Genomic DNA, 23,648 nt, shown 5'->3' with positions numbered 1-23,648 from the left:
TCTCCATTCAGATCTGTCTGTGGCCATGGCTTTGAAGTTATCAATATCTATGCCGCGTGCGGTGAGATTCTGCTTGAGGGTGCATTTCCACTGACCACCCTTCCAGGGGTTTCCGGGCTTCAGCTCACCATCAAAAACTATTTTGGGGAGCCTATTGTTGCCCAGTCCAATAACACCACTTCTCCATCTAAGCTGACCATTGCTGGGTGTTTTTGCTTTTTTCAAGGATGTTAACGTTTGAGACTGTGTCTTGCTAGTGGACCTTCACAACAGAGCAGAGACAGCGCATGTGAAATGTGGGAAGATGGAGCTCAGTCCACCTCCTGTCACAAAATCTCTCGCTAGTGCTAGGGGCCCATGGACTGGACTTAGTGGTATAGTTTGGCTGAATTGCTCACCGAATTGCTCTCAGTGCCGTACCTGCTCTGTGGATCAGTGGAGGGTTTCCGTCTCAGCCTGTGTAGCTTTGCTCGCCTGTGCTCAACTCACAAGAGCAATGCATGGTTTCTAAAGTGAATTAGATTTAAAGCCTTTCAGAGCAGCAGGTAGATACGAGACAGAGTTAGTTATTGGGTTACATTTCACTTGCACAAGAGTAGCTGTTTCTAATAAGGAGTACATAACTACGTGAGTTTTTAATCTTTTCTCTTAGCTATCCTCAGAGACGGCCCAGGCCTGCCAATAGTGGGGGGTGGAGCGGCAGAGTGAGGGCAGCCGGGTTCAGCAATCTGTGTGAGCATGCTCCGTGCAAGCCAAGAAGCAAATCGGAGAGGTGGGAGGGGGAACACATGACCCCGGATGCCCCCCTCTCCACACACGTCACCTCTGTTACCCCTATAAATAATTACAAGATAAGGGCTCAATCTAGGAATTTACTTAGCAAATGTAAAGCAAACAAGAAGAGACCTTTCTTACGCAGTGTCTAGTTATTGCAGTAGGATGTCAGTATAGCAAACACCAGGGCTGGATTTAAATAAACAAGAGCTTGACAAGGTCTTAACTGATCATATAGTTTCAGCTGTTCATGCTAGATTATAAAGTAATCAAACTTTATGGCTTCAGGGAGAAAGGTGAATAACCAGCTGCAGGAGACAAGAAGTTTTTTTCCCCTCTTTGTGTGTAACTTTAAGGGTATGTCTGCACACACACATGCAGGAGGTGGGCAGGTGTGTGCCGTATGGGACTGTGCCTTCTTCTGAAGCATCAAATATGAGCCCTTGCTGATGTACACAAGCCAATAATCTATTCTGATATGGAAGGAGGCAGAAAAGCAGACCAGATGGAGCTGGGCTCTATCCTGTGTGACAAACCCTGTGTTCTTTGTAGATATTTGGGAATGAAAATAGAAGGCATCACCCTGACAAAGAGATTCTGTATATCGCACACATGAAGTATCTGCAGTCCAATGGCATGTATGTCTTTAACACATGGTTAGCTGGCTCCATTCTCAGATAATTCACCTCAAGCATCCTTGACACCACCCCACTGAGGTCAACTCTCTTTGTAACTCATTATTCTACCATCATGATGAAAGGTTGGGCTGGAACAAGCTGGCCCTGGTAAAGCTGTGAGACTGTCTGTGCCAGCTTTCCTATCAGAGATGAATTTGCTAGTGCCCGTCACCCACAACCAATGACCTTCTCTGAACAAGTGTGAAGCAGTGGAGACACAATGAGGATCTAGTTTTTAACCACTCTATTTATTCGTGTTACATCAGCAACACAAAGGTAGATTGCTGTGGATAGGGTCTTGAATCAGCAAGGGTTACACGGTAATACAATGGGATAATTCCCACATATATAATCTGGACACAAATAAAATCAAAACTAAATAAAGCACTACTCACATTCTTCTTACTGCTAGTGGACGCATAGGACTGTATTGTGGCTCTAATTATATTTAACAAGGGAAACTCCTTTTCCTCCCCTCCCCCTGCACTTCCCTGAGCCATCCACTCTTCCCACCCTGTGATTGGATTGGAGATGTAGGAGTGTAAAAGCAACAAAAGGCTATATACCTCACGGTCAGTCCCCCTCATCCATCCATCTTTATATCTTTCTTTCTCTCCTCCCTCTCTGCATTGCCACACACCTGATCTGTAGGGTTGCCAGACTTCCCCGATTGTCCTGGAGTTTCCAGGAATTAAAGATTAGTCTTTCATTAAAGATTATGTCATGTGATGAAACCTCCAATTGTATTCTCTTAGCCCTTTATAATATCCCCCTGACCCCTTCCCATCTGCGTCTGATTATTGAACAGGGCTTGCCGGCTCCAGGCCTCCTGGCTCTTCAAGGGGCAGAGCAGCTTGTTATAACATCCAAGGCATGCAGACACCCTGTATAACCCCTATTGTAACATGGTGTCATGAAATTATTGCGGTGGGCAATTATTACACAGTGACAAAGAGCATTGTTTCCCAGGCTGTTGTAGTCTGCAGCACAGATAGCTCGTTGAAAGTAGGTAGAGCCAGATGATCACTGCAAGAAGCATCCAGCAAAGCAAATCATTTGCCTGTGGTTGTGATTGTTTTCCCCATGACAGGGCAGGAATTTGAGGTGTTGTCAGGGTGAATAAGCAGAGGCATGTGCAGAAGTGAGTCAGGATTGTCCATGGAGGGTGTATGCCACGGCGCTAATCACCTGTGACAACTGAACTTGATAAATAGATTTCTATTGCTTATTTATTCAGATTTATAACACTATGGATAAAAGCACCTGGCCTAGGCCTTTGCCAACAGTTAAAAAAACAATCAATCCAAAGTAAAGTCAGCAGCTATGCTCCGTGCCCCTATGCCAAAGCTAACAGTGCACAGGAGAAGCCACACACAACAATTCTCACACTCTGCCACATACATGATAGCTTCTAGGGTGTCCCTCCCTCCACAAAGGCCTGGGTGAATAAATGGGCTTTGCAGCCTGCCCACATCTGAGCCATTTCAGATTAAGGGCTCATCGACACTTGAAAGTTGGACCACGATAACCATGTTGGTTAAGGGTCTGGTTTTTTTACTGATATAGTTCTACTGGTACAAGCCCAAATGAAGACACAGTTATATCAGTATAAAAGTGTCTGATACTAATATAGTTATTCCTCTTCCCTTACAGAAATAGCTATAACTAAGCACCTTTAGGGCTTGCCTACACTTACGTTTTATAGCGCTCTAACTTGCTGGCTCAGGGGTATGAAAAATCACCCCCCTGAGTGCAGCAAGTCTGAGCGCTTTAAAGAGCTAGCGTAGACAGGCTCTGAGCGCTGGGAGCCACGCTCCCAGAGCTCGGAGCTAATCCCCTCGTGGAGGTGGATTACCAGGAGCGCTGGGAGAGCACACTCGCACTCCAAAGCGCTGCCGTGGGAGCGTTCCCGCTGCAGCGCTTTGAAGTTTCCAGTGTAGACATACCTCTACTCATGCCCATATACTCATATAACGCCCGTACCACTTCAGCTATACTGGAATCATTAAAGTAGCTCAACTTTCTAGTAGACATGGCCCACATGGAGAGTACAGGGCAGCTTGGAGATTTTCCATCAAAAGAGGCCTTGTGACTAAATTAAATTTTCCACAAAAAGTATCCGCTTTCTGTGGAAAATGTCAGCTTTTCATTGAAAAGCTCAGAATCCCAATACGGGAAATTTTTGACTGGAAACTAAAGCTTTTCAGGTTTTTTGGCAAAAAGTTGAACTTTTCAATAGAAACCAGACCCATCCCCCAACATTTTCCTACTAGTTGTAATACCCCTGGAGGACCTCACAGAGGATGGTCTGCTGGTTACTTGCCACCAGTGATGAAGTGGGAATGTTCTGTAATATTTTTATTAATCCTATGTGTGCCTTAGTTTCCCTCTGTGATTTCCATTGCTCCACAGCGGGCTAAAAACGGTTAAAGATGCTCTTGGAGTGGAGCAATAGGCATGAGGTGTTTGTGTCACCTAGCTGTCTGGGATGGAATGAATGGGCTATTAAAGAAGTGGCTGAAACCGACCCAAATCAATGGTGAATCTGAGACGACAATGGGAACCCCACTGGCCAGAACATTCACATCTTACAACAGCCAACCAAGAGGAAGGAATTTCCCCCCTCCTCCCAACAGTGAAGGAGAGCACAGGTCCCCACTTAAAAGCAAAGGGAAAAGGTGGCTGGTGGCTGGGTTAAGCTCAAACCTTGAACTGACAAAGGGCTTGGCTACACTGGCAAGTTACAGTGCATTAAAGGAGCCCCGGGCACAGTAGCTCACTACGCGTCCACACTGGCAAGGCATGTAGAGCATTCTGACTCCGCAGCTGGTCCGCTCCTGGTACTCCACCTCGGCTAGTGGAATAACATTTGGTGTGCCCCGGCTGGAGCGCCACGGCACCAGTGTGGACGCCCTGGTCCTATAATGTGCTCTGATCGGCCTCCAGAAGTTCCCACAATGCCTGTTCTAGCCACTCTGGGCATCACTTTGAACTCTACTGCCTTGCCCTCAGGTGACCAACCGTCAGACCCGCTCTTTAAATTGTCTGGGAATTTTGAAAAAAATCCCTTCCTGTTTGCTCAGCCAGGCGTGGAGTGCTCTCAGCGAATCTTTCCAGGTGACCATGCCTCCATGCGCCAGGTGAGCCTCAGTATGGAGCAATGGTGAGGTGCTGGACCTCATAATTTTGGGGGGAGGAAGCTGTCCAGTCCCAGCTGCGCTCCAGCCATAGGAATTACAATACCTTCGGGCAGATATCAAGGGACATGATGGAAAGGGGCCATGATCGGGACACACTGCAGTGCAGGGTTAAAGTGAAGGAGCTGCGGAATGCCTACCGCAAAGCCCGCGAGGCAAACAGCCGCTCCGGTGCTGCCCCTGCGACCTGCCGTTTCTACAAAGAGCTGGACACGATACTTGTGGACGACCCCACCTCCACTCCGAGGACCACCATGGACACTTCAGAGCCCAGTTCAACAAGGTGGGAGGAGGAGGAGGAGCAAAGCGGGAGCGAGGGTGCTGAGGCTGGGGGAGACGAACGCCTGTGGAAAATGTGGGGTCCGTGTTCAGTGTAGGGGCCCCCTGCTGTTGTTGGCTCTCCCCAAGGCACAGAACCCCAGAGGACAGTACAGCCGTGAAACAATCAGTCACGCTTGACCTTGTGCTTACTCACCATTTTGGGGCTTCCATGGGTTATGTGCGCTCGCTTTTGGATGGGCAAATTATGCTATTGTGTAGACTGTGCTTGCCCTTAAGTAGGGGGGAATCATTGCTCTGTCTGGTGTGAACAATGCTGCCTCTGTCAAGTGTTGCAGTTTGCCTTTACAGATGCAACCTTGAGATCTCAGCCGTCCGTGTTATCACTGGCTGAAAGACCCCAAAGAATCAGAAAGAGAAGAAGCAAGGAAGCAAGGACGACATGTTGCATGAAGTAATGCAGCATTCAAGTAATGAAAATCGAAAAGGGCAGGAGTGGCGGGACAGTGAAAGGAGGATCCGCCAGCAGGATGAGGAGTGCGGCACAAAAGCGCGGTGCTCCGGCAGCAAAGCACGGATCGGCTGATAAGCCTAATGGAGCGCCAAGCGGACTCGATCCAGGCGCTCGTCGCCATGCAGGCGGAGCACTACTGTGCCCGACCCCCCCTGCAGCTCTTGTCCCAAAACTCTTTCCCTTGTGCCCCCATGTCACCTCCAACCCACTTTCCCCAACATCCAGGTTCTTACCGCCACCAGCTGCCGCCAACACCAGTAGCTTCACCACCCAGCCCTGAAAACTACGACCCCGACCCTCTGCACTCAACCCCCACCACCAGGCAGTAGAGCCATCCTGAAATGCAGCACTCATTGCACAGCACTCCAGACAGGACATATGCAAATCTGTGATTGTACCGTTCCCCGCCCCACCCCCTTGCCCTTTCTGTTTCCCAAGCAGTTGTGACAGGTTTCAGAGTAACAGCCGTGTTAGTCTGTATTCGCAAAAAGAAAAGGAGTACTTGTGGCACCTTAGAGACTAACCAATTTATTTGAGCATGAGCTTTCGTGAGCTACAGCTCACTTCATCGGATGCATCCTGTGGAAAGTGTAGAAGATCTTTTTATATACACACAAAGCATGAAAAAATACCTCCTCCCACCCCACTCTCCTCCTGGTAATAGCTTATCTAAAGTGATCACTCTCCTTACAATGTGTATGATAATCAAGGTGGGCCATTTCCAGCACAAATCCAGGTTTTCTCACCCCCACCCCCCCAAAACACACACACACAAACTCACTCTCCTGCTGGTAATAGCTTATCCAAAGTGACCACTCTCCCTACAATGTGCACGATAATCAAGGTGGGCCATTTCCAGCACAAATCCAGGTCTTCTCACCCCCCACCCCCCCCACACACAAACTCACTCTCCTGCTGGTAATAGCTCATCCAAACTGACCACTCTCCTTACAATGTGTATGATAATCACGGTTGACAGACAGCCCCCCAACCTGAAGCAAATACTCACCAACAACCACATACCGCACAACAGAACCACTAACCCAGGAACCTATCCTTGCAACAAAGCCCGTTGCCAACTGTGCCCACATATCTATTCAGGGGACACCATCATAGGGCCTAATAACATCAGCCACACTATCAGAGGCTCGTTCACCTGCACATCCACCAATGTGATATATGCCATCATGTGCCAGCAATGCCCCTCTGCCATGTACTTTGGTCAAACTGGACAGTCTCTACGTAAAAGAATAAATGGACACAAATCAGATGTCAAGAATTATAACATTCATAAACCAGTCGGAGAACACTTCAATCTCTCTGGTCACGCAATTACAGACATGAAGGTCACTATCTTACAACAAAAAAACTTCAAATCCAGACTCCAGCGAGAAACTGCTGAATTGGAATTCATTTGCAAATTGGATACTATTAATTTAGGCTTAAATAGAGACTGGGAGTGGCTAAGTCATTATGCAAGGTAGCCTATTTCCCCTTGTTTTTTCCTCCCCCCTCCCCCCTCAGACGTTCTGGTTAAACTTGGATTTGTGCTGGAAATGGCCCACCTTGATTATCATGCACATTGTAGGGAGAGTGGTCACTTTGGATAAGCTATTACCAGCAGGAGAGTGAGTTTGTGTGTGTGGTTTTTGGAAAGGGGGGTGGTGAGAAAACCTGGATTTGTGCTGGAAATGGCCCACCTTGATTATCATACACATTGTAAGGAGAGTGATCACTTTAGATAAGCTATTACCAGCAGAAGAGTGGGGTGGGAGGAGGTATTGTTTCATGGTCTCTGTGTATATAATGTCTTCTGCAGTTTCCACAGTATGCATCCGATGAAGTGAGCTGTAGCTCACGAAAGCTTATGCTCAAATAAATTGGTTAGTCTCTAAGGTGCCACAAGTACTCCTTCTCCAAGCAGTTGTGTTTCTTTTCAATAAATGGAGTTTTTGGCTTTGAAAACATTCTTTATTATTGCATAAAGTAAAAGATACCTTAGCCCAGGAAAGAAACAGGCACTGCAAGTCAGCGTAGCGAACACAGATTCCTATTAACATTGGAACCACTGCACTTCACACCCGTGCAGGGCACCAGACATTACTGGTGGCTTTCAGCCTCAAATTGCTCCCTCAAAGCATCCCTAATCCTTGCAGCCCTGTGCTGGGCCCCTCTAATAGCCCTGCACTCTGGCTGTTCAAATTCAGCCTTCAAGTGATGATCCTCCGAGTTCCATGCCTGAGTGAATGGTTCACACTTCCCTTCACAAATGTTATGGAGGGTACAGCACGTGGATATAACCGCGGGGATGCTGTCATCGGCCAGGTCCAGCTTCCCATACAGAGAGCGCCAGCAGCCCTTTAAATGACCAAAAGCACATGCCACAGTCATTCTGCACCCTGTTGTTGAACCGCTCCTTGCTGCTGTCAAGGCTCCCTGCGTAGGGTTTCATGAGCCATGGCATTAAAGGGTAAGTGGGGTCTCCAAGGATCACAATGGGCATTTCGACTTCCCCTACGGTGATCTTCTGGTCTGGGAAACAAGTCCCCAGCTTGCAGCTTCCTGAACAGGCCAGTGTTCCAAAAGATGCGTGGATCATGCACCTTTCCAGGCCAGCCTGTGTTAATGTCAGTGAGATGCCCATGGTGATCCACAAGCACCTGGAGAACCATAGAGAAATACCCCTTCTGATTAACATACTCAGAGGCTAGGTGGGCTGGTGCCAGAATTGGAATATGTGTGCCATCTATCGCCCCTCCGCAGTTAGGGAAACCCATTTGTGCAAAGCCAGCCACAATATCATGCACGTTACCCGGACTCACGGTTCTTCTGAGCAGGATGCGATTAACGACCCTGCAAACTTGCATCAACATGATTCCAACGGTCGACTTCCCCACTCCAAACTGGTTAGCAACCGATCGGTAGCTGTCTGGAATTGCAAGCTTCCAGATTGTAATAGCCACCCACTTCTCCACCGGCGGGGCATCTCTCAGTCTTGTGTCCTTGCGCTGCAGGGTGGGGGCGAGCTCCTCACACAGTCCCATGAAAGTGGCTTTTCTCATCCGAAAGTTCTGCAGCCACTGCTCGTCATCCCAGACATGCATGACGATGTGATCCCACCACTCAGTGCTTGTTTCCCGAGCCCAAAAGCAGCATGCCATGGTGGTGAGCATGTCCGTGAATGCCACAAGCAAACTTGTGTCATATACGTTACTCGAGTTTATATCGTCGGAGCCTTCATTGTCACTTTGGATCATAAGGAATAACTTGACTGCCAAACGTGATGTGCCGGCGAGACTCGTCAGCAGACTCCTTAGCAGTTCTGGCTCCATTCCCGCAGACCGAAAGGGAAGACAGAGCGCGCAGTACAAAAACCGTTGAAAGATGGAGCCAAATGTGGACGGAAGCAGAGGGATTACTGGGATGCGAACCGATGCATCACGGGGCGTTGGGACAGGACCCAGAATGCCCCGCTCCCCACCCCCAAAGCCACAGCACCAGAATGGGAAGAGGTGCTCTGTGGGATAGCTGCCCATAATGCACCACTCCCAATGCCGCTGCAAGTGCAAATGTGGCCACACCAGTGCGCTTGTTCCTGTCAGTGTGGACAGACTGTAGTGCTTTCCCAACTGTGCTTCCGAAGGCGAGTTTAATTCAAAGTGCTCTACATCTGCAAGTGTAGCCATGCCCAAAGAGCCAGAACCCGAGAGAGATTCCATGCCATCTTCGCTGGGTGGAGCGCTGACTTGGCCAGAATGGATAGTTCTCTGTGCTAACGTAAGGATTTCCGCATACTGTGTTCCAGTTGACTCAAAACCCTACTCTGTTCTGAAAAGGCTGCCTGGTGTCACTGCAAATCCTTGCTGAGCTGCATTGGTCCCTGAAGAGTGTAAAAGCCTCTGATCAGGAGTCTACCTCAGTGGGCCTACCCAGGCAGAGCTCATGGCGTGAAGCAGGAGTGCTGGAGCCCAGAGGCTCAGTCTTGGAGGTATTGAGGCTGTGTGGACTATCCTTGAGGAAGAGTAGGACCCCGTGGGGGCTGCCACACAGAAGGGGTTTCTCCAAGGGACTGTTTAAAAGCTGGGGAATAGCACAGAACCTGTGGATCCATGACATCATCCCACCAATGGGATTCCCAGTGTTTTTTGTTTGTCTGTTTTTGTTTTGTTTGTTTCCTAAGAGCTCGTCTACACACGCAAGTTTCACTGGTTTACCTTAAATTAGTTTATTGAAACCAGTGCGACTGATGTGTGTGGACTCTCCTATATCAGTTTAGAGCTGGTTATAGCCATTTAGCTTAGTATCATAGAATCATAGAATATCAGGGTTGGAAGGGACCTCAGTAGGTCATCTAGTCCAACTCCCTGCTCAAAGCAGGACCAACCCCAACTAAATCATCCAAGCCAGGGCTTTGTCAAGCTTGATCTTAAAAATATCTAAGGAAGGAGATTCCACCACCTCCCTAGGTAACGCATTCCAGTGTTTCACCACCCTCCTAGTGAAACAGTGTTTCCTAATATCCAATCTAGACCTCCCCCCTGCAACTTGAGACCATTACTCCTCGTTCTGTCATCTGCTACCACTGAGAACAGTCTAGATCCATCCTCTTTGGAACCCCCTTTCAGGTAGCTGAAAGCAGCTATCAAATCCCCCCTCATTCTTCTCTTCCGCAGACTAAACAATCCCAGTTCCCTCAGCCTCTTCTCTTAAGTCATGTGTTCCAGTCCCCTAATCATTTTTGTTGCCCTTCGCTGGACTCTCTCCAATTTCTCCACATCCTTCTTGTAGCGGGGGGCCCAGAACTGGACCCAGGACTCCAGATGAGGCCTCACCAGTGTCGAATAGAGGGGGACGATCACGGCCCTCGACCTGCTGGCACTTGTAAATTTGCCAGCGCAAGTTAAACTGCTACACGTGAAGCTTAAACTGATACAGGAGCGTTCACACAGAAAGTTGCACCTATTCAACTAAATTGGTGCAAAATCACACCTTTCATTAAATCCGCTCCACTTTGTGTGTTGGTCCAATAAAAGATATTACCTCACCCCCCTTGTCTATCATTGTCACTTGCATTTGAGGAAATCTATTCAAGCGGAAAATACACTAGATCAGCAGTTCTCAAACTGTGGGTCGGGCCCCAAAGTGGGTCGCAACCCCCTTTGAATGGGTTGCCAGGGCTGGCTTAAACTTGCTGGGATCCGGGGCTGAAGCCCGAGCCCCACTGCCCAGGGCCGAAGCCAAAGGCCGAGGACTTCAGCCCTGGGCAGCAGGGCTCAGGTTGCAGGCCCCCTGACTGGGTCTGAAGCCCTTGAGTTTCAGCTTTTGCCCTCCTGCCCAGAGCGGTGGGGTTCAGGCTTTGATCCCCCCTCCCCCACCGGGGCAGTGGGGCTTAGATGGGTTCAGACTTCGGCCACCACTCCTGGGGTTGTGAAGTAATTTTTGTTGTCAAAGAGGGCCGCGGTGCCACGAAGAACCCCTGCCCTACATGCGGCAAATCCAAGCCAATCTTGGTTTGTGATTTAGCCAGCTTCTCAGTGGAAAGATTCAGTTTCACCTAGCAGGCAAATAGTGCCTATGCTATGATTGGAACGGGTTAAAGAAATAGATTTGTATTCCTGGCATGGACAGCTGTTTTAGACAGGCCATCAAGTTGGGATTGGTCCTGCTGTTGGGATTGGTCCTGCTCTGGGCAGGGGATTGGACTAGATGGCCTCCAGAGGTCCCCCTTCCAACTCTGTTATTCTATGATTCTATGAAAGGCACTAATGACCATGGGTTGATTTCTTCTGTGACTCTTTTTTCTTTTTGTCAGCTTGGTGAATGTTGCCTTGCACACCAAGTACCTGGACCAATATGCCTGCCAGTGCTGGCTCATATTCTTTATTGCAGCATAGATGTTTAAAAGCTAAAGAGAAGCAGCAGTCACGGGTTAATTTCTGGTGTCTGGCTAGTTAATCAAATCTGCATTTACTTCAAAACACCTCAATTTGGCACCTGTCCATGGTGATAATAATAATATTACTGTTACATCCTTTGACCTGAGCAGTTAGCCAATTTTGGAGGTCTTGCGGGTTATTCCCTTTAGGAGGAGAAATTGATGATGGAGTCAGGTATTTCTTTGGTGCAAATCTGCTTATTTACAAAGAATGTTCATAAAGCCCTTTTCCCCTGATCACAATAGGAATCAAACAGCAGAAAACAGTTTCTTAGTTCAAAGATCCAGGCCTCTTTCCGGTCAGCACTTCACCCAAAAGCTCTCTCTCTCTCTCTCAGCTTTTCTCAGAGTCACACCACCAATGCTTCTGTGGCTGTGCCTGGTGCTTTCTTGCTGCCTGCTTTGTCTCCGGTGGTGTTTCCAGTTCGTATCTGCGCACACGAACCCACACAGAGCTCCAGCAAACAATACTCAGCAAAACTCCTCTGCCCACATAGCTCAGTTTCTGACTGGCCCAGCATGGCCTGTATTTTGGATGGCAGCTCCTATGGTACCTCAAGCTGAGCACCCAAAAATAGCAGTCATTTTTGAAAATGTTGGCTACAGTGCTTGATCCTGCCAGTGCAACCTTAATTTGGCTCCCTTATGTGGATGGGTTGTGATACAGTCTTTAATTACACGATTCCATACTAATTTTTCCGCCAGTGCCCTGACGCATTCAGTGCACAGCCTCGATGTGGCACAGTTAATGCATTCCTCTTTGAACTATGTAGGTCACTCTGTGGGGCTGATTTTCCACTACCTTACACCTTGTGCAATTATTGACACCCGTCCGATGTGAGTGTCATGTGCTTCACAGCCTAGTCTGCAGCTATAGGATACAGGAAAGACCTGCCAGGTTGTTGCTCTGTCTGAGCTCTTCCCCGCATAAATAATGTCTCCCCAAGGCTGTGCCGGTTGGGCTCTTCCCTCCAACAAAGGCTCTCATGATTTGACAGCAAACCAGCCTTTGAGATTCTGCCTCTTTGCACAGCATTGGCTGAGGCTGCTGACTATATCTGTAGGAAAGGAAGGGTGACACAGGACAATGAGTGCAGGTTGGGGGAGTCAGACAGAAGCAGCAGGGACATGACATCAGTGCTAGAAAGAGGGTTAAAGCCCCCCTGGTCCTGGCTGGGGGTGGATATCTATCGGATTTTTCACCTGGCTGCTGTGTTCTGCTTGACCTGCGTGCTGTTGAAAGTGATTCAGCTGTATCACAGGAGACAGGAATTGATCAAAGCTTTCAGCAGATTCCCAGGTCATCCGACCCACTGGCTATACGGCCATGTCCATGAGGTAGGAAAAGGGCTGAGTTTGCACTTTGGGGGGTGGGGCAGAAGGAGGTGGTATTTTAAAATGAAATAGACACAATGCAGTGAACAGAGGAAGCAGCTTCCCTGAATCTGGGGGCAGGGGGGCGGGAAGCGGGAAAAATCTCACTGATATGGAATGTCCCTGGGATCTGTGAGAGAATCCTCCTCGGGCCCCTTTGGCTAATATAAATCATTGGTAAGTCATGCATCCCGCTATACAAAGCTTGCTCTGAAGTCATTATCTAAGGAATGTTGTGTAAGGAACAAAAGACACAGGTCAGTGCAAAAAGCACAACAAAGAGGTAATGATTAACTGAGGGCAAAGGAGAAGGTAACACCTTATGACACCTTATGGGTCAGCTCTTCACCTGGCGTAAATCAGGGTAGTTTCATTAAAACTACACTAATTTCCACCTGCTGATCCCAGGGCTCTTCTGGTTTGACTGGGAAGCGAACTGAGAGTGAAACCGCTGCAATACTCTCCATGTTGTCATTCCTTTGGAGAAGGACAGAATGCACATTAGAATCAGGCTTCCATACATGGCAGATAATGAGGTTCAGGGTCATATTGTTACCAATTTGTAGGGTTTCGTTAATTCCACTGCCAAATGAGATGTACGGAGTAGTGAAGATCAGTTTGTGATGTAACAGCACCTGCTACAAATCCCACACTCAGCAGTCAGCACTGATTGTCATGGACTGGGGTATGAGCAGCCATGCCTAGTGATTGGAGCAGCAATGGTCAGACCTAGTGGTCATAGGAGGAATCAGAGGACAGGAACAGTGCTGAGGGTCAGACCCAGAGTCAGAGACCGAGGTAAGAGTATTTTGACAGCTGCAAAGCAACAGAAGAAGATTCTTTCTTACAGGAATAGGAATTCATAGGATCCATAATTGTAAATGTAGCTATTATTGATTTTTATAATAATAAATCAATTAAAAGTTAACACAAGCACAGATAATAATATAGTAATACAATAAATATATACTTGGTTGTTAATCTAGCAGGTCTGAAGGTAGTTTGGGGAATCCAGGATAAGGTCCTATCTCCCATTGACTTTAGCTGGAGATTAGAATGAGCAATGTATGCAAGAACATTTAATTATAGACCATTGGTTTGTGGTGGTGAGTGACTTGAGGGCTACTCATATGAGTAAATTTGTGCATCATCTGTTCCAATGCCATCTATCCTGCACTGAGAGCCAGGAACACTAGGGTCGCCCAGACTATCCTTCTAAAATTTAGGGTATTCCTTAATTAAATCTTTATAACCTGTAGAGAAAATCCATAACCACTCTAGTGTATGGCTGTAAATGTTTCCATTTCTCCTGGAAACATAACCAGTTTAAGGTTACTAGGCTGAATTCAGTGCTTGTAATTGTTAGATGCTGTACAAGACCTGGGACTGAAGTTTAGGTGTGAAAGGTGAAGGGCATGGTCTTGCACCCATGGAAATTAGTGGACTGCAAAGACTGCGGAACCTCATGAATTTTCAGTGGATCAGGGCTAGGAAGAGAGGTTGCTAAATATTTTCCCTGTTACCTGTTGATCTGGCTCCATGTCTTATGAGTACTGTCACAAACCTGGCTTTGTATCTTGTCCAGCGCAGGGGAGGTGAAGGAGCTGCCCTGCCTTTCCCCTCCCTCCCCAAGTCTTGGTAGTTCCCCTCCTTCCCCCCTCCTATCCCTCCGACCCCCACTCTCCCATTCACAGGGAACTTCTGCCTGGCCCCTCCCCAGTAATGTCACAAAGCAGACAGGCCTTTGCTATAAAATGGGTCTGATTCAGCTCCCATTGACTTCAAAGGCAGCAGGTTTGAGGCCATTTAGGCAGATGTCTAATGGGCAGGCTCAAATCGCTTGTAACTGAGGATCAGATTGTGATCCAGTTACTCATATTGAGTAGGACCCTACTCCAGGCGTAGCTCCAGCTGTAGAGTAAGATCCTATTCAGTGTGAGTTAAGGTATCAGAATCTGGCCTTTAATTTTTCTCCAGTGAAATGCTGTTCTGGACCTGCTCCAAAAGGCGAACTATTTACAGCTTGTGTTTGAGTTCCAAAGTTCAATTGTTTCCAGGTTAATGAGAAAACAAGGGCCCCACAAAAGCGTCAGAACAAGAGTAAACCTGAAATAGGATCAAAAGACAGTCCCTGTTCTAACGTACAGTCCTTGCACCTTAACACAGCCTTGGGCTTGGTTATTGTACCATGTCATTTCATTGGTGGTTTGGAATGACCGGACAAACGGATGGCTTGGCTGTAACTCTGACTTCCCCAGTGTTCGCAAGTACAGATCAGAACCTACTTGTCTGTGAGTCTGCTTAGAAATGGAATATGAAACAGCGCCCTGTGCGAGCTGACTACTGTGGCATCGTCTTGGCATAAAGACAGCTTTTAAAAGCCTGGTATCTACCTTTGCTCCATATGGTACAAAATCCCTATTTATTCACTGTTCAAAAACATGTTTATTGACAGCAGGGAATTTTAAAGCAGATTTTTGAGTTGCCCGACCAAGGTTTGTGACACGCTTACCTGAATGGTTCCATCTTTCTTCAGCATCCAACTTCGGGGTAGAGAGTTAGGGCTCCATTCTGACCTCGGAAGCATGGGCTCGAGCCTTCTGTTAAAGCAGTTCCATTGCGTGCAGATGCTCTACCAGCTTTGAATGACGTACAGCCCCCCAAGATGCACACCCCTATCCCGACCTGGAAACCTGCAGTGTTCAAACAGGAGCAACACTGTGGTGGGACTTTGTCTTGCAAGCTCCCACTGGTTGAGTTTTAATATGAATAATTATACCTGAATAGGTTTCAGAGTAGCAGCCGTGTTAGTCTGTATCCGCAAAAAGAAAAGGAGGGCTTGTGGCACCATAGAGACTAACAAATTTATTTGAGCATAAGCTTTCGTGAGCTACAGCTCACTATAGCGTATAGCATTTACTGCTGACTGCACCCAACGCCCCAGTGCAGTAGGCCACTATTATTCTTCTCACTTTACTTAGAATGAAAATGGAAGCATAGAGGTTTAGGCCTAGATTTTTAAAAGGTATTTAGGTGCCTAGCTCCCATTGAAATCAATGGGAGCTAGGCACCTAAATACCTGTTTAAAATCTGGCCCTTTGTGACTTGCCCAAGGATATGCTGCAAGTCAGTGGTGGGATTAGAACTGAGGAATTTGAGGCTCTTACCTTTTTATTCAGTCTACTAGACCATACTGTGCATATCTCCTTGTAAAAACCCAAACCAGAGGTTGGTGGAAGGGATGGGTGAATGCTTCTGTGAGAGATATGGCAATTTCCTTCACTATCCTGGACAAACCTCATTGCATTAAGCCAAACCTTGTTGGATTAAGTTGAGTATTTTAAGAGTTATTGTATTAACGATGCAAATGTTTATGTATTGTGGGATTGTATGTAATGGCTCTAGGGGGAAGATGTGACTAATGCAAACCCTGGGAAGTGTTCTGAGCTTCAAAGGACTCTTTTAAACAGTGTGCCGGACAAGAATGAACTTTTGGCTAAGTGGGTTTCCTAGGAAATCTCTAGGGGGAGATGAATGCAAATGGACCCCATCCCCCTTCTAGTTATGCAAAAACCCAGCCTTTTGATGCTATGCCTTGAGGAGAGGTCCATTGTCTGTTTACCTGCTCCTGGAATCTGTAAATCAGAGACCCCAGATGTATAACACACAGGCAGATTTATTCATGTGGGGTCTTCTTCTGAGCAAAAGATGTATGAACTTGTAACAAAAAAAACCACCCTGTGTGTGGTTTGAAGGACTGACTCCTACTAGAGCCCTTGCTGGAGTTTGGGGTAGGGGTTATGATCTCTGATAAGCTAATTAGCATGTGTGTAGGTCCTTTTATTGTTTTTAATATGTTTCCTCTGCACTGTTTTCACCTTTATAACAAATGTGTTTGCTTAAAAGAGCAGGGTGCTGATTTCTAGCCAGGGGCAATTATTCTCTTCACAGCCTCTGAGGAGAAAGCCAAGCAGGCTTGCTTGGGCAGTCTGACTTGCTGGGGAACTTCGCAGTCTGGAAAAGCCCTGGCCATTAGGGAGAGAGACACAGGTCTCCGCCCCAGAGAGGTGACTGCTGAGGAGTTGGGAGCATAGAGTGGGTGCCCTTGTGAGACCACAAAGGGAACTGCAGTTGCCCTGATCTGTGACAGCTTCTGGCCCATCTTTATCTGGCCTCTTTATCGGTTAGTTAGATTCCTCCTGCTCCTTTACAAAGTCCATTATATATTGTACCACTGTGGCAAGGATTGAACCAGGGACCTCCTAGAGCTGAAAACTGAAGTGTCCGTCTATGAGCTAAAAAGCCAGACTGTCCTGCTAGGAGCTGTAACAGATTCACATCCTCTGTGGATTGGTTTCCAGGGTAGGGACACGTAACATACACTGACCAGTCCGTTACAGCATTCCATGTAAAGGTATTTTTCTTAGTGAGAATCCCTGGATGAACAGTTATTTCATATAACGTTTAAAAATGACACCCCTCTCTGCAGTACATCAGGCCAATTCAGAGGGACCATAGACTGTTTATAACTGTCACGTCCTATGAACATTCCCCATTCTTCTGGCTGTGGCAAGATTATCGTTGAGCTCTTCTGGACAGAGAGTTTTCCAACCACCCTATTTTCTTCTCTCTTTTCTCCTCTGCTGTTGCAGCTTCTTCATGAAGGGGAGGTTTTTAACAAACTAGAGCAATGGAGCCAGAAGTACCCGTATGCCTTCCCGTTCTGGTTTGGGACTTTCTCAGCATTCTTAAACATCACCCACCCTGATTATGCCAAGGTCTTATTTGCCAGAGGAGGTAAGGTCTGCTGCATCTGAGTTCTGAATGATTGCAACATGACTGCAAATTGCAAATGCCGTGCATAATTTCCCTGGTGTTCACTATTCACAGCAAAGCAGAATTCCACACCTATGCTGTCACTAGGAATCTCTACTGCTTGATGCCTCATCATGTGTGCAACTGTCTGACCATGGATCTGTGCCCAGCCAGGGACTGCTATCCGCTCTGAAGGACTGCTAGGGTCTTTTACTACCTTGGAACAGTCTGTGTACTTTCAGACTGGATAGCAGTTACTCTTTCCAACCTCATATTTCCTGCTTCTTGGTTGCAAATCAAACTTTCTAAAGTAGTACATAAAAACTGCACACTTGGGGACTGATCAAAGGCACACTGAAGTCTGGTGGGAGTCTTTGATAGTTTCCTAGAACTTGAGGCCAGAAGGGGCTGTTAGATCATTTAGTCCAGGGCTCGGCAACCTTTGGCACACAGCCCATCAGGGTAATCCAGCAAACCGCGGCTACTGGGAGCTGCCGGGGGCCATGCCTGCGGACAGTCAATGTCTTGCAGCCCGCCAGCGGATTACCCTGATGAGCTGCATGCCAAAGGTTGCCGACCCCTGATCTAGTCTAACCTCCTGTCTATCAAAGGCCATTAAATATCACCTGATACCCCTATAGAGACCAACGACTTTAGTTAGACTAAAGCATTTCAGTCCTTAGGAGACGAAACTGTTTGATGCAGGCAGAGAACAGGAGATACCAAGGTGTCCCCAATACCGAAATCTCCTGCAATGGCAGGTAATGGATTAGGTGGGATATGCCCAGATGATCCCAGCAAGTGAACTATGCTCCACGTTGCAGTGAAAGGTGAGATCCCGTCCAAGGTCCTTGCCAAGGGAAAATTCCTTCCTGACCCCAAATCTGACAATCATGCATCCCTGACCATGAGCAAGTCACACCAGCCCAGCATCTAGAACAACAATTCTCTGTACCCTCTCAGAGAGCTGGTCCACCCCATTCAGTGTTCCATATCTAGCTGTGTCCAGCGACTTCAATGAGTTTTGGGTCATGCTCTAATTTATGATAGCTACAAAGTAATATACTGAGCACGTCCATACAGATTGTGCTGAAAAATGATGTAGATGAGCGGTGAACTCTTACAGAAATATCTTTCCGTGTTCCCATTCAGCTCTAGACTCGCAGTATCCTTGGTTAATCCTAGTCTTGCATCTCTCCTTCATTTAGCCCCCTCACAATTATGCTGAACTGGGTGTGGCTTTGTTGTGTAATATTGATTCATTATGAACTGATGCCACCCATTTTGTTTCATTCACAACTGAAGGTTGGTGCGTACTCCACAGATAAATGTACAATACAGTGAATCATTACTAATAAAGTATTGTCTTCTTCTCTCTCTCTCAATTGACTTTTCCAGATCCCAAGGATAACGTTAGCTATAGGCATATAGTTCCATGGATTGGTACGTATATTCGTGGCCTCCTCCATATTCCCGACCAGAAATGATGCCGAGGTCAGTCAAGAACAAGCCATCAATCGATGGCATTTTGCGTTCCTTGGCGCGGTGAGGGCCGGAAGCTTTCTGAAATCATCATGTACGCATTGTGTATCAAAAAAAGGTGAAACTCGAAGAAGATTTTGGATAAAGGTGGTTACATGCCGCAGAAGAAGGTTCAGATTGTAGGGTTGAAAGGGCTAGTTTTAAATTGGTGGTTACAAAGTCATTTTCTTTTAAAAATTACTAAAAATATTGAGTTTAGAGAAACAAGAAAGAGTAGGCCAGCTTTTATGGATTGCTTCTCTTACTGCCAACTCAGTGGTGTGGCTTCCATTAATTAATCACCAGGGCTCTTTGACATACCATGGGGAACACCTTGATCACGACCAAGCCAAATAACCCCCATGATTAAGTTGGGCCATTTTATTATGAAAGAGAGAAAAAGAAAACATGAAACAAAATACCACAAATGACAGCGTGATAAACTGGTTAATGTCAGTGATGGGGAGGTGGGCAGTCATGTCTAGTGGTCAGAACAGGAGTGAGGCCTAGTGGTCGGACAGAAGTCGGTAGCCAGGCATCAGAGCCAACGGTCCTAGCTGGAGTCAGCAGCCAGGGTCAGAGCTGGGTTACCTGAAGTGAAGCAAGGCAGGAGCAGGGCTAGGACCAAGGCAGGAGTATAAGCTATTGCAGCCATGGGCTAATACTTTAAGCGTCTGCTGAACTGCTGCTGCTGCTGGATTTAAGAGCCAGTCTGCTGCCTCTTCCAAGCAATAAGCAGTGGAGCCAATCAGGCAGCCCACTAAAGGCCAGCTTTGAGCATTAGTTTGCCCAGAGACTGGCTTCGCTGCAGGCCCTGATTCTGGACTGTAACTTCCGTTAGTCTCTTTTGCAAGCCTTTCTGTGGTGAACTTTTAACAGAGATTATACCCTTGGGAGTGAACCCGCCTTTGGGGAGGAGGGGTCACTTTTCCCTCAGTAAGTAAAGACCAAAGTATATTGTTTTCAAAATTCTTGTGAATTTGGTTTAGTAGCTTATTAGATACTTAAGTGTTTAATGTCTGGCAAAATAATTTGTTTAAGCCTATCTAGTTGTTAAAAATAACCCAAACAGTTTATAGCTGGGCAAAGTAAGCAATCTTAACTAAATCCTATGAATTCAAAGACAATATTTACATTAGTTCCTTAAAAGAAGCCATTTAACAAGCTGTCTTAAAACAGGCCAGGTACAAATATTAAGAATCCTAAATCCAATTAAATCCCACTGTTTCTCCGTTTACCAATGTTTAGCCCGTGTCTCCTCTCCAGGAATACATGATCTAATCATTTGGTGATTAACAGGAGAAATGATAAGTAAATTTGAGTTACACCGCCATTTCAATGTTCCAATAAAATCATTACAAGAGTTTTAAATGTAATCCCTTGCAAGTGAGTTAACTTCCTCTCACCGATCCATGTTGAAGTCGTGGAGAGGTTGCTTTGGGTTGTTTCTTCTTGAGTCTTTTCTGTTTTTCTTATCTGTCTGTGGCAGCTTGCTTGTGGAGATGGACAGGATGAGTTAGGGCGTGCTTTCTCTATGAGTACTGGGAGTGTGTGAGCATGAAGTGTTTATTTCAGTCTTTTATCCCTTCTTATTTTTGTGAAATTATAGGAAAACAAACCTTTTATACTTGTTTTAGATTCTGGTTAATTTTTTGACTCCATGATTTTGGGATTGGCTTATGTGACATTTTCAACTCCTGAACATGCAGTCTGTCTAATGAATATGCAACATTCCTTTATCATAGAATCATAGAATATCAGGGTTGGAAGAGACCTCAGGAGGTCATCTAGTCCAACCCCCTGCTCAAAGCAGGACCAACCCCAACTAAATCATCCCAGCCAGGGCTTTGTCAAGCCGGGCCTTAAAAACCTCAAAGGATGGAGATTCCACCACCTCCCTAGGTAACCCGTTCCAGTGCTTCACCACCCTCCTAGTGAAATAGTGTCTCCTAATGTCCAACCTAGACCTCCCCACTGTAACTTGAGACCATTGCTTCTTGTTCTGTCATCTGCCAATACTGAGAACAGCCGTGCTCCATCCTCTTTGGAACCCCCCCTTCAGGCAATTGAAGGATGCTATCAAATCCTTCCCCCCTACCCCCACATTCTTCTCTTCTGCAGGCTAAATAAACCCAGTTCCCTCAGCCTCTCCTCGTAAGTCATGTGCCCCAGACCCCTGATCATTTTTGTTGCCCTCCGCTGGACTCTCTCCAATTTGTCCACATCCCTTCTGTAGCGGGGGGGACCAAAACTGGATGCAGTACTCCAGATGTGGCCTCACTAGTGCCGAATAGAGGGGAATAATCACTGCCCTCGATCTGCTGGCAATGCTCCTACAAATGCAGCCCACTATGCCATTAGCCTTCTTGGCAACAAGGGCACACTGCTGACTCCTATCCAGCTTCTCATCCACTGTAATCCACAGGTCTTTTTCTGCAGAACTGCCGCTTAGTCAGTCGGCTAATTACCCTTTTTCTTGTGGCAGGGTATAGCCAGATAACTTTTAAAGTTAAAAATAACTCTTTTCAGTCAGTCCATTTTCTGATAAAATGTTTTTACCTTAGTTTGACAGGAAGTGAAAATCTGTTTTCAAAAAGTCCAAGCATTCCTGTTCATTATATAAGAGTTTTTAGTCCTCAAAACAGTCTTTTAAAATTAAATAACTCTTTGTAAGACCTTAGCTCAAGTTGTTGATTCTAGATGGAAATTTTGGGAATGATGATTTTATGTTCTTCCTGTGTTGGATGAGGGTTTGCTTTGATTAATTAATTCCCCATTAATATAACTATTCTATATTTAAAAGGCTTCTTATATTAGTCATTAGTCTAGCATCAAATGACTTTGCTATATTTGTACATAAAACATCTTACTATTCATACAGCAATGATATCAAGCAACTATTATAGGAAGGCTTGACAGCCCTAGTAAAAACATTTACCACCATGAATATTCTGCAGGTATATAGAATGAAGACTTTAGTGTATTTTCAGGATAAATCAGTTTCAATGAGGATATTCCTAGCATTCCTTGTGTGAGTTTAAACTTGGGTTTCTCTTTGTAAAGAAAAGGGGAAGGGATTTGTTATAGGCCCAATTTACCTCTTGATTTATTGCTCTGATAACACAACTTTGCATTTCTTTCACAATCAGTTTTCTTCCTATCAGGGTTTAAATGGTTATTCTACTTGATGATTGCTTGTCCTTGGCTATTAGAAACAGAAACCTTCTGAAATCTCTTTGATTAGCTTTAACATTTTGTAACATAATTAGCTAAACTCATGTCTGTTATATTTTCAAGCATCCTGGCTAAAACATTATTATGGCTATATCTTAATGTTCAGTAAAGGTGCAGACAAGTTTGTAACAACTTAAAAAAAAGTTAATATTTTTATTATCATTTTTGTATCAACACTGAGGTCTCTCCCCCACAAGATGCTACTTATGTAGGTTACCAACCCTCCATGATTGTCCTGGAGTCTCCAGGAATTAAAAATTAATCTTTAATTAAAGATTATGTCATGTGATGACATCTCCGGGAATTTGTCAAAGTTGGCAACCATATACTTATGTGATATATACAAATGAAATTCCATTAACATACCTTGAATCCAGCAAGGACGAGTGATGGGCGAAGATCCAAAGGTTCAGTCTGAAGAAGCAACCCAAAGTTTAGCTGCTCATCTGAACTTCTTGGCTCTAGAAATCTGGCTGTGGATTTCATAAGAACTGGCATTCTCTTGTGATTTAGACTATTCTTTGCTTCTGGTCCAATCAGGAATCTTGGGAACACAGCCATTCTACAGGCATTTCTGTACATCCACTTCTGGTCCGGTCTGAAACTGGTAAATGCAGAGAAGCATGAAAATGAATATGCAACCAAAGCTAATTTTACTAGAGACTGGTAAAAGACTAGCTATGGGTGGAAGATTCAAATAGGTTCTTATTTCATCTAAACCTGGTCACCTATCCACAATAAAATCATCACCTGGAGAATGATCCTGAGCAATCATGGTGAAATTTGAAGATGAAAGATCAATATCCTCTCCACATTCCTATCAGTTGTTTGTTTTCATAGGACTAGAAAATATATTATCCTAGCAAATAGGAGATAGATTAGATGTGACCAAATAGTTTCCATCTCTGATGGAAGTTCTGGTTACTGTAGGCTCAGACTTTATCTGTATACATCAAAATATCTGCTTATGGTCTTTAAAATCTGAAATGATCTGAACTCCATTACTTGTGTTCCCCCAGGGAAAGGATTATTGGTCTTACATGGGCCAAAGTGGTACCAGCATCGTAAACTGCTGACTCCAGGGTTTCATTATGACGTTTTGAAACCTTATGTGCCATTGATGGCAGATTCTACCAAAGTGATGCTGGTAGGAATGATTACTGCTATTGCCATATTTATTATATTAGTTTCTTATCCTTGATGGGTTGAAGGCAAAGTGATGGATCAAGAGTTTCCTTGCTGTTACCTTGCTGTTATCAGCCTGTACAGTCTATAATTCTATGAAAATTCTCTCTTCTGGTGGTTAGCTTTTTGAATGAATCCCAATT

The 23,648-nt window shown here is 45.8% G+C and overlaps 1 protein-coding gene and 1 long non-coding RNA gene across 2 annotated transcripts in view; one reads left to right on the top strand and one right to left on the bottom strand.

The window, feature by feature from the left end:
- Positions 1 to 12,406: 12,406 nt before the first annotated feature.
- LOC144268763 (cytochrome P450 4B1-like) overlaps positions 12,407 to 23,648 on the top strand; it is a 29,793-nt gene continuing 18,551 nt past the window's right edge. The window contains exons 1-4 of the mRNA XM_077823972.1: positions 12,407 to 12,714; positions 17,403 to 17,547; positions 18,964 to 19,008; positions 23,340 to 23,467. Coding sequence (XP_077680098.1) covers positions 12,505 to 12,714; positions 17,403 to 17,547; positions 18,964 to 19,008; positions 23,340 to 23,467 — 528 coding nt within the window. The 5' untranslated portion in view covers positions 12,407 to 12,504. The remainder of the gene's footprint in view (positions 12,715 to 17,402; positions 17,548 to 18,963; positions 19,009 to 23,339; positions 23,468 to 23,648) is intronic.
- Positions 19,453 to 20,619, bottom strand: LOC144268764 (uncharacterized). Its single transcript, XR_013346845.1, has 2 exons — positions 20,493 to 20,619; positions 19,453 to 19,677 (listed from the first exon to the last, which is right to left on the bottom strand). It is a non-coding gene; the product is annotated as an uncharacterized LOC144268764 (long non-coding RNA).

Source organism: Eretmochelys imbricata, chromosome 8 (genome assembly GCF_965152235.1).
Source record: "Eretmochelys imbricata isolate rEreImb1 chromosome 8, rEreImb1.hap1, whole genome shotgun sequence".
In the NCBI taxonomy this organism is placed as follows: domain Eukaryota; kingdom Metazoa; phylum Chordata; order Testudines; family Cheloniidae; genus Eretmochelys; species Eretmochelys imbricata.
The sequence above is the reverse complement of the archived record's forward strand: the minus strand, read 5'-3'. Positions and strand labels throughout refer to the sequence as shown.